This window comes from Enhydra lutris, unplaced genomic scaffold (assembly GCF_002288905.1).
Source record: "Enhydra lutris kenyoni isolate GAN:26980312 unplaced genomic scaffold, ASM228890v2 scaffoldscaffold18, whole genome shotgun sequence".
NCBI lineage: Eukaryota > Metazoa > Chordata > Mammalia > Carnivora > Mustelidae > Enhydra > Enhydra lutris.
Window position 1 is genome coordinate 6,251,691 of NW_019154102.1, and position 11,861 is coordinate 6,263,551.

Below are 11,861 nucleotides of genomic sequence, written 5' to 3' on the forward strand. Positions count from 1 at the left end.
AGGCAGAGGGAGACAGAGAAGCAGGCTCCTGGCTGAGCAGGGAGCCCCAACATGTGGCTGGATCTCAGCATCCTGGGATCATGACCTGAGCCAAAGGCATACACTTAACTGACTAAGCCACCCAGGTGCCCTGAGGGAAGTGACTTTAATGATAAATGTACTTCTGAGTTTTGAGTATCAAATTGGATTGTGATAAAGAAAAATTGGTGGAAACCCGGGGCAGAATTTCCTTCTGGGAAGAAATATGCTTTCCTGATAAAATGCTTAAGCAATTTTCTGATAATTTGTAATGAGATTAAAGCCTCTTCTGGGAAACTAGCTACTTTCTCACCTGACTAATAGTCTGACCTCTAATGATCTTGAATCTAGTTTAGTTTTAATTATCTAGCCATCTGTCTATAAAGTATTCCGTCCATTAAAAAAAAAAAAGTATTCCATCCATGAGGGAATCATGGAGTTGGTTCGTTTAGGCCTCTTCAATTGTGGAAGTTAACAGTATGTATTCTGTTGACTCCTGCTCTTTTAACATAATTATTATAAAACCATTTCAGGGGTAGAAATATGTTGATGGATAAAGTAATTCTGGTTGTCCCTGAAATTAACTATACCTTAGTAGCAAATTTCTGAGAAATCACACTCAACTGACACTTTGTGGTGATGAATTAAAGATTTATAGGTGGAACCTCCTCAGTTCAAATGTCTTTTGGGTACAGAGACTATATTGTCTGTCCCTACTTCATAGGTTCTGGGGCCTAGTCATTTTTTACTCTTATATTATGTAGGCAGGATTTCCCTTTTCTATATATTACCTTAAACATGATCCTACATCACACACAAAAAGTTCAAGAAACCCTTGAACTTTAGAGTTCTTAAAGAGTTCAAGAAACCAACTGATTTTGCTAGGTTTTAATTTCAACGAGCAGTAACACAAAGCCTAGTTATTACAAGGCTATTGCTCAGGTTACAAAATGAAAATTTTCTTCTAATTGAATCCCGTAGTGTATGTGAAGCACCTGCTTACATCTGTTGATCAGAAGCCAAACAGTCATACACTCATACGGTGTTGTTAGTGTTACAGGGAAATGGGTGCAGCCCTTTGAAAAACCACTTGGCAATATGTATCAAGAACAGTATACATTTATACAGTTTGGGTATTCTAACTCTATTCTAAATAATTAAAAAATATGGAAAGGAAGCTCTGTGCATGAATATTTTCCTCATAATATTTTTTACAGTAATGAAAAATTAAAAGTTATAAAATATTTTTTGGAAAGGCTACAATATGGAAAAAGAAAGAATAAAAGTTGAATTTATGCTATGTTTTTAACTACTTAAAATATATATATATGAGAGAATACACAAATGATAAAGGTTGTGTTATGATTTTCTCCATTTAAAAAAAATTCTCTATGCATGGATGTTTCTATTATTTAGAATTAGCTTAAATATTAAAAATATTTGCTTTAAATTTTTAAAGTCTTAGAATTACTTATTATTGGCAATCCATGCTGAAACAGTACATAAAAATGCCTGTTTACTAATGTTCTGTAGTTGGCAGACCCAAAATACTTTAGCTAAGCAAATGCCAATTGTTGCTATATGCATTTCTATTTGCGGTTATCTAATTGTTGCCATAGCATTTCTAAAATTACAATAAAGCTACATAATAATTGGCAGGTTTACTCTTGGGTAAATGTAGAGAAAACTCAAGACTAAGAAAATGTCAACCTCATCAGTGACAGGATTAAGGATAGTGACAGGATCTCAACCTAATTTGAGTTTTACTTCTTGGATGGCACAGTACTAGCCATCTAGGAAGACACTAAATAATTATTATGAAATAATTATATGGATGAAATAATTAGGATGAAATCTGGTTAAGTACTTGCACAAACAACTAAACAGGATAGAGGAAGATTTGGGAGTAGGAGGAAGTATTCTAGATAAAGTAGATCCAAGAGTGAAGGGTTTTTTGTCTTTTGGGTTTTTTTTAAGGTTAGGTTATGTTCAGAGAGGTAAAAAATCCAAAGTGCCTTGACTATACCTTACTTATAAACTATAGAATAATCTGTGGATGAGGATAAGCAGGTAATAAGAGGTTAGTGGAGGCTGGAGACCTTCAGTTTTATTCAGAATGCAACATAGAGACTCTGAAGAAAAGCCATTGAAAAAAATCCATGTTGATTCTAGAATCTGCATGGAATAAACTGGAAGGGAAGGCGTAAGTTATGAGGTCTCTGCAATAAAGCAGTATCTTCGTTACATAAAATTACCTGAATTAGCACTTCCAGAATATATTTTACTTTAAAACGTTTCAACCAAATCCCAAACAAGTTTTGGATGATTTTTGGTGTTCCCTAACAGATCTGGCACATAATATTGAATCAGACTGCGGAGGATTATTTTAACTCTGTGGCCAGATGCAGAGAAATATGGAAAGGTATTGAAGCCAACAAATATGTTGAGAAATGCAAATTCTCATAAGTAGAAAGATTCGGAATTCTAGAAGACAGCAGCTTATCAATAGCTGTATCCAGATTCTTTGGAGTGGTGGGCTGCTTTCAATTAAGACTTCATAACAGTTCACCATGAAGCAAAATTCTCTAAGTACAAAGTGCCTTAACCTTGTAGGCAACTGGGATGTTACTGAACAATCAAGACCATAAAAAAGCTATGTAAGTCAACAGCAGACAAGACGATTACTTTCCTCCCCGTTCCAACTAGGATATAACAGGTTAGATTTTTTTTAAGTTTCATCCTTGAAAATATCACAGTCTACAAAGAATATGGATTCAGGCCCCAAACCTTTCTGACTCAACACTGAGGTGAAGAGGATGCAGACAAGAATTGGCTCAAAATCGCCAAATAGACTTGGCAGTCGCCTAAACATTTCATAAAATCAACTCACTAACCAATACCCTCAACCACCAAGCTAGCAGATCTCTCATTTCAAAAGCAATCACGTTTGGTTACCAAACTTGACATCTGGGCACGAAATCCGGCTTTTATTGACTTAACACTGAGAAATGAGCCCCGAGGTTAACTGAATCGCAGAGAGTGCGAAAGCGGCGCATCCCTCGCGGGGAAGCCAGTCTGGTTCCACAAGGGAGGGCAGGACAAGGAAGAAGGCTTCGCCGCCGGTGGCTGAGCTCTCTTTCCCTCTAGTGTCCTTAGCTGCCCCCGTTCCCGGCACCCGCCGTTCATTTGCCGCCTTCCAACGCGTGACCCCGGCGCGCTCGCGTCCTGAGCCGGTGACAGGCGCGGGGTGCGCCGAGAGATCCCATGTGCCCCCTCCCTCTCCTGGCTGCCTCAGTCGCTGCGTCCCGAATCCCGCTCCGGCTCCTCGGCAGAGAACTTGCTACCGCCGCCGCCATGTCTGCCGCAGGGCGACTCAAAACCGTGGACTACGAAGTGTTCGGGAGAGTGCAGGGTAGGGGACCGCCCCCCTACAGTGGGAGATCAAGGAAGCGTTGGGGGAGGACGGGGAGAAAGCTACTAGAAGCGCCACCCATCTTAACGAACCCCCCACCCCCAACTCGCTCCCCAACTTGCTGTGGCCGAGACTTCCGCTCTGCCATGACACAGCAGACGCGGGAGGCCAAGAAAGCGAAGCGCGCCTGCGCCGTAGAGCCGGGGTGGGCGGGGTAGGAGAGTGGAGAACGCGGGGGGCGGGGGCGGGGGCGGAGTGGGGTGTGAGGGGAGGGAGAAAAGCGATCGCTGGGCATTCCGAGCCCGCTGGGTGAAGGGGTGTGCGGTCGGGGCTGGCGGGCAGAGAGGGAAAGAACAAGATTGGGTAGGAAAGGAAGAGAGGGCCTTTGAGCTAGTGATCCTCGTTTGATGCCACTAAAACTACTGGGCTGACCTGAGTTTCAGAAAGGACACTTCAATGATGTTTGATGGTTCACGTTGCCAGAGATTACACTCCTTACCTCGCCGCGCCAATGTAGCTCCTAAAAAAATTAAGTTATCTAATTTTTGTTTCATCCTAAATTTAAACAGTTGCAAAGCATATAATGTCTGGCTTATTTTTACTATTGTTATTTCTAAATGTTAAGTCACTCACATTTATCCAATGGAACATAAGTATGGCGGTGATTTACTATTTACCATTATTCATTTAAATTAAAGCTTTTATTATTATTATTATTTTTTTTTTTTAATTTCTTTTCAGTGTAACAGTATTCATTGTTTTTGTACCACACCTAGTGCTCCATGCAATCCGTGCCCTCTCTAATACCCACCACCTGGTTCCCCCAACCTCCCACCCCTGCCCCTTCAAAATCCTCAGATTGTTTTTCAGAGTCCATAGTCTCTCATGGTTCACCTCCTCTTCCAATTTCCCTCAACTCCCTTCTCCTCTCCATCTCCCCTTGTCCTCCATGCTATTTGTTATGCTCCACAAATAAGTGAAACCATATGATAATTGAGTCTATCTGCTTGACTTATTTCACTCAGCATAATCTCTTCCAGTCCTGTCCATGTTGCTACAAAAGTTGGGTATTCATCCTTTCTGATGGAGGCATAATACTCCATAGTGTATATGGACCACATCTTCCTTATCCATTCGTCCGTTGAAGGGCATCTTGGTTCTTTCCACAGTTTGGCGACCGTGGCCATTGCTGCTATAAACATTGGAGTACAGGTGGCCCTTCTTTTCACTACATCTGTATCTTTGGCGTAAATACCCAGTAGTGCAATTACAGGGTCATAGGGAAGCTCTATTTTTAATTTCTTGAGGAATCTCCACACTGTTCTCCAAAGTGGCTGCACCAACTTGCATCCCCACCAACAGTGTAAGAGGGTTCCCCTTTCTCCGTATCCTCTCCAACACATGTTGTTTCCTGTCTTGCTAATTTTGGCCATTCTAACTGGTGTAAGGTGGTATCTCAATGTGGTTTTAATTTGAATCTCCCTGATGGCTAGTCATGACGAACATTTTTTCATGTGTCTGATAGCCATTTGTATGTCTTCATTGGAGAAGTGTCTGTTCATATCTTCTGCCCATTTTTTGATATGATTGTCTGTTTTGTGTGTCTTGAGTTTGAGGAATTCTTTATAGATCCTGGATATCAACCTTTTGTCTGTACTGTCATTTGCAAATATCTTCTCCCATTCCGTGGGTTGCCTCTTTGTTTTGTTGACTATTTCATTTGCTGTGCAGAAGCTTTTGATCTTGATGAAGTCCCAAAAGTTCATCTTCGCTTTTGTTTCCTTTGCCTTTGGAGACATATCTTTAAAGAAGTTGCTGTGGCTGATTTCAAAGAGGTTACTGCCTATGTTCTCCTCCAGGATTCTGATGGATTCCTGTCTCACGTTGAGGTCTTTTATCCATTTTAAATTAAAGCTTTTTAAAGTCGGGAAATTTTACATCATACCTTTCCTCTTTTGAGTTTGATTTCCGTTCTACTTCCCCCACAGAATTTGATCCCATTGTTATGTTTGAGACTTTCTTACCGATCACCCTATCAAGCTTTTTTGTAATTTGTATGTATAGTATGTATGTGTGTATATATATACTTATACATTTAGATATATTTTCTTGATTTTCTTTGGCCATAAAGCTCTATTATTTTTTTTTTCCCCTTCTGGCGTGAGTTGCTATTGTGGCTATTATTGGAACACTATCAGGAAGTTAAAAATACATTTAAAGATATGATAAACATTATTCAATTTAAAAGGAAAGTTTGTATCGGAAATTTATTCCTTAAGGAGAAATCTGGGGGTATTTATGGAACATTGATTAAAGGATGTGTACTCTATTTTGGTACACTAGAGGTTTTTACACTTTAGGGTGATGCACAAGGTCAGATCAAAGAAGGGCAAGAGTATGCTTTTTGTAATTCAATGGGCCTTCCTTTCAAAGATAGCTGTGAAAAGAAAGGTAGGAAAGGAGAACCACCTCAGAGCACAGGTGCTTTCTCAGGCCCTTGTCAGGAAAGAATACATGTGAAAGTTGAAGATCTGGAAATCGATTTGCTTAAAATTATCCATGGCCTTGTACCCTATAGAAAGCCTTTGGGTACACCCAACGGTCTGATATTGTGGATTGAAAACTGCAGTAAGTCGTTGGAAGCAATGGAATATGAAAATGGTGGCAGAGACCATCTGACAAAATATTTGGTCATTTGGATAGAAATGGCAGTAGTTAAGGAGTGCATGCATGTGTGTGTGCAGGTGACATTTATGGGGTATGTTCCATGTGCTGAGCATCTTACTATTCTTTACTTAATCCTCATCACAATTTTGTGAGATTTATGTCTCACTGCTGTTTTCACAATGAGAAAGCAGAAATGGAAAGGTTCACTAAGTTGGACAAGTCCTGAGTTGACAAATGGAATTTGATCCTGCATCTCTCAAATTCTAAAACCTGCACTTTTCCATTATGCAGTGTTTTTCTGTTAATATATAATGTGTTTCTCTTGATTTTAACAATATAATTATACTTTTTGTGCATATGGTGGTTGTGTGGTATGTGAAGATCAATTTTGGGCAGCATTACAAATATAAGAAAGAAATGTACTACACATAAGCAGTGGGATTTTAAAAAGTCAGCTTTAGGGCTAACTCCCATAGTTTGCAGTATGTTCAATGGAAGAGTACATGTATACTATTGATTTATCAAGACATAGTTTGTAAGACAAATTCACAATCACATGTTTGCACACATATACACTGACATTTGCTGAGAATTTAGGATGTGCCAAGCTTTGTACTCAATGTTTTACATGAGTTGTCTCATTGAATCCTCAACCCTGTTGTGATCTCAACATTTCCCTCATTTAACAGGTTGAAAAATTGTGGCATGGACAATTAACTTTCCCAGGTTATGCAGTGAGTTAAGTGGTGGTGCTGGGATTTGAACCTTGACAGTTTGATATTAGAGCCCAAGCTCTTCTTAATCATTATAATCTATTGATTCTCCTCTCAATACTTTTCCATCTTTATTTTGCCTTCTTCCTAACTAATGCACCAAACGCATATACATATATACACTGATGTAGGACGTTGGACTCAGCCATTTGTACGATTCTGGATGACCCAGAGGGTGTATTTATAGTAGTTTGGCTCCAAGGAAGTTTGACCTGGTCTATAAGCAATCAGACCTATGCCTCTTTCTCCGTTGCTGGCTGACACTGCCACTATTTCATCAGTCTGTATCTCTGTCTTATAAAATCCACTATGTTCTCATGGATTACCTCAGAAATAAATACAACCATTAGCCTTCTGTCTGAGTCTTAATGATGATGTTGAAATAATGGACAATAATCAAAATAAAATTTAATTTTAATATAAAATGGATAATAATTAGAGGGAACATTGCTAATTTAACTTTTTAAAATATGAAATAAAATCTTAGTGAAAGCTGGCTTGCTAGAAATAATGGCTATGAAAATAAATTTACAATGGAAGTAGCTATAATTGGGAATATTTAATATGGACAAAACAGATTGACAAATAAAATTGTCAGTAAAATATTTAAATGGAAAATATTCCTGATGAAGATGGTTTCAGTGATAGCAAAATGAACATAGAAGATATGGAAAATGATTTAATTGTCCTGTCCTGATGAAAAATTGGTCAACGAATTAACTGACTTGCTGGAGTTTATGATAGAAAATATTTTCCAGGGGCACCTGGGTGGCTCAGTGGGTTAAGGCCTCTGCTTTCGGCTCAGGTCGTGATCCCAGGGTCCTGGGATCGAGCCCCACATCGGGCTCTCTGCTCAGCGGGGAGCCTGCTTCCTCCTCTCTCTCTGCCTGCCTCTCTGCCTACTTGTGATCTCTGTCTGTCAAATAAATAAATAAAATCTTAAAAAAAAAAATTTTTCCAGCCAAAAAGTTTGTTATATTTCTGTTTAGAATGTTTGAATTTGAGACATCCTTGGTGACAAAAGGCAGTCAAGATATTCTAGGGGTCGAGTATTACCTGCCTTGTTCTCAAATACACACAGCCTAATTTACAAACAGATTGTATTCCAAGAATTAGATAACTTGGTTGTTTGAAATTCAGGAACATACACTTATAGAAACAATATTACCAATAGTGGATTCACCTCTCAGTTTCTCCTGCAAAGTTTACGTAGAGAGCCTTTGATTGCTGTTGCTTTCATTGCCACATCTCTAACTCTACCTTTTTAAAAAATAAATATGTTTTAGAATAGTTGCAAATTTATAGAAAAGTTGGAAGATACCCCATATTCAGTTTCCTTAATTAACATCTTACACTAGTATAGTACATTTGTCCCAGCTGGTGAGCCAACACTGATACATTATTATTAACTAAAGTCTGTATTTTATTCAGATTTGTTTAGTTTTTACCTGAGGTCCTCTGTCTGTTGCAGGATTCATTAGGATATCGCTTTACATGTAGTCATCCTGTCTCCTTAGTCTTCTTTAGGCTGTGACAGTTTTGTAGACTTACCTCGTTTTCATTGATTTTAGTAGTCTTGAGGATTACTTTGAGCTTAGGTACTTTGTATAAAGCTCCCCATTTGGGATTTCTCTGGTATTTTTGTCATAGTAAGGTTGGGGTTATGGCTTATCGGGAGGAAGACCATAGAGGCAAAGTGCCATTCTCATTACACCGTACTTATCGAGGGTACAGACACTGTACTGAGTGTACATACTATCACTGTGATTATCACTGTTGATGTTAACCTCGATTGCCCCGCTGGGATAGTGTTCATCAGGTTTTACCACTGTTAAGTTACTCCCACCACCCCTTTTCATCCTCTACATTTTAATTTCCATGTTCTCTAGGGGCGACTGGGTGGCTCAGTGGGTTAAAGCCTCTGCCTTCGGCTCAGGTCATGATCCCAGGATCCTGGGATCAAGCCCCACATCAGGCTCTCTGCTTAGCGGGGAGCCTGCTTCCTCCTCTCTCTGCCTGTCTCTCTACCTACTTGTGATCTCCATCTGTCAAATAAATAAATAAATTAATTTTAAAAAATCTTTATAATTTCCATGTTCTCTAGAACATGGTTTAACATGTTTTTCCCCCACCAATTTCTGTTGCACTGGGGCCTTTGGGATAAGGGAAGGGGAGCAGGGGACTGACCTTCTGTCTTTTTAGAGCATTTGTAACCATGCATGGCTTAAAATGTTTCTACAAATATTTAATTACAGTTACATCTAGAATATAATCTGAAAATTTGAAAAGGAAATTGATGAAGCTGTGTATAGATGCTTTGATGCTTTGCTGGCTTTGGGTAAATACTAATGACAGTCATAGAAATGGATTGTGGCCTTCTGTTGGTTTACTTGTGCTTTAGAAATTCAACAGTTGATTTTTGACAGTGTTAACTCAGACTCAGAATAGAAGTAGCTTATTGGACTACAGACATACATAATTTTCTTTAAGATTGATTAAAATAAAAATTGGGGTGAGTTATTAAATAACTTTGTCAGACACCACATGATTTGGATGTACACATTTTTCCTTATATAGACAGGAAAAGCTGTGTTTGAGAGGTTGAAAATTTTAGTACCAACAGTCAAGACACATAAATATTGTGAAGTCTAATTCCCTTGCTTATCTTTGTTCCCTATAGCATTTCATTTATAGTCCTGTTCTACTCCTTGTTTTTACTTCTTGTTAATCTATTCTGCTTTCAACTACAATTATTTGTGTACACATATCTGTGCCCCTTACTAGGCAAAAAGGATAGTATTTTCAAGGTCAAGCTGATGGCTTGTTTTTATAGCCCCTACAGCTGCGCTTCTGATGGGGACTTTAAAAGTGTCTTCAATTAAATTGAAGTGCTTGGGGATAGTTGGCTTGGAGAAGAAACAGTAGTGAGACGGCTGTTTCAACAATCTGAAAGATGCCATGGTGTGTGGCTCCAGGGGACAGACCCTGGATGGAAGGTGAAGGTTAAAGGAAGGACTTTCTAAAGAAATATGTTTAACCTCATCGAGAGCGGCTGTGTAAAGTAGTGCCTGGATGACTTCCCGCGCTCAAACCTGACACATGCAGTCACATCCCAGGATGAAGGGGCAAAAGACAATATAAAAATTTGATTTTACATGAAAGGATGCGGATGTTTAAAATTCATCATGGTTTCTTTAAATATCAGTGTTTCTTTGTGAATTTAAAGTAGGATTTGCTTTGCAAATATTCACCTCAGAGGTTCTCACTGACACATCTTTCCACAGTTGCGGCAGATTGAGCCCCGACGCAGCAGTGAATTGTGTTTGGAGTCTTTCATAACTGAAGGGGCTGATGTCTCTGTCCCAGTTTCCAGAGTGGTGTGTCTGTAAAAAACCTGCATGTGTCACCTCAGCTCTTTAACAAGCGAGGTGGAAGCGGGGCAGAGAGGGCATGGAAGCCCATAGAAGCATCTCTTGCCACATAGGCTGCGTCCCAGGAGGGCTCCGTTCCAACCAGAGCCGATAAACTGCAGAGAATCTATATTCGCGTTGGCTTTTTCTTTCTATACGGCCCTCCCTCTGTTGCACCAAGTGCTTCCAACTAGGGATCAGCACTCTCAGAAAGGTTCTGAGAACAGAGGAGCTTTGGATAGTTAATTCTTGCATGGTTCACTGCTTCACAAAGTGAGTGGGCTAGAGGTCCTGATGCCTCTCCATGCACATTCCTCATAAGCCTTTGTGGTTAAGAGGCCTAATAAATAACCCTCCTCTTCATTATGTGAAGCAGAGTTTGGGAATGTGGTGTGAATCTTCAGGTAAGTGCACTTCATGACAGTCTCTAGTGCAGAAGAAAACACACTCTCCTGGGGGACAGACAGGGCTCCCCTGACAAGCAGAGATATGATCCCTGAGGGAAACTCTCTCCAGGAGAAGGAAGAAGTCGAAGCACTGGGCTATGCTTGTTTCTCCTTCTGGACTTACCAGTTCAGTAAGTCCCTGCATGTCGCTGTGATGGAGTAGGGGCAGGGTAGAGTGACCAGGAGGGTCACACTAACGGATTATTTCTCCTCAAGGCAGGAACTATCATGGAGTCAAAGAAGCTTTCTCCTCTAGAAATAGGTTGTAAAGTCCAGAGAGAGCTCAACCATGTAGCTCTGGCTGCGGCACTTAAAGATGTTCTGTTCCCCAGAGTGTCTTTGTGTGGGATGATAGGAAGAGTCAGGGAGGTTGTCTGGTGACCACAACGGAAGAATGACTGCCCTTGTTCGGCAGATAAAGGCAGGAAGGACTAAATACGGTCCTGTTTTCTGCTCTTCTTTTTCTTTCTTTCTTTCTTTCTTTTTTTTTTTTTTTGGTGATTTTTAAAAAATTGAGATATAATTCATATAACATTAAACTCATCCTTTGATGAGTTCAAAGCATACTAAATATACAATGATTTTTCCAATAATCACAATTTTTTGCACCCATCACCACTATCTAATTCCAGAACATTTCCAAAAACTCCTCTCTCACATTTCTCTGTAGCAGTCATTCCCCATTCCCTTCAGGAGGGTCAAGGCCGAGCCCATTGCAATGGCCTTGGTCTTTTCCTCATGGTTTCAAGAAGGCTGCTATAGCCCCATCATGATATTCACCCTACAGTCAGGAAGGGGGAGGCTATAAGGACCAAACCACCGTCGAGTCAGTCCTGTCAAGGTGCTTTCCTGAAGCCCTCCACCTCTAGACACGGATTGCATCTCATGAGCCACTCTACTTACAAGGAAGATGGGAAATATAGAAAGGCATGTTATTGCCCCAAGTAAAATCAGAGTCTGTTAGAGAGGTAGAAGGGGAGAATGAGGGTGCCTGGGTGGCTCAGTGGGTTAAGCCGCTGCCTTTGGCTCAGGTCATGATCTCAGGGTCCTGGGATCGAGTCCCGCATCGGGCTCTCTGCTCAGCAGGGAGCCTGCTTCCCTTCCTCTCTCTCTGCCTGCCTCTCTGCCTACTTGC

General features: G+C 40.3%; 1 protein-coding gene across 1 annotated transcript in view; it reads left to right on the top strand.

Moving 5' to 3' along the window:
* Positions 1-3,273: 3,273 nt before the first annotated feature.
* LOC111148158 (acylphosphatase 2) overlaps positions 3,274-11,861 on the top strand; it is a 177,093-nt gene continuing 168,505 nt past the window's right edge. Inside the window, exon 1 of the mRNA XM_022504599.1 lies at positions 3,274-3,430. Within this exon, the coding sequence (XP_022360307.1) occupies positions 3,283-3,430 (148 nt within the window). The 5' untranslated portion in view covers positions 3,274-3,282. The remainder of the gene's footprint in view (positions 3,431-11,861) is intronic.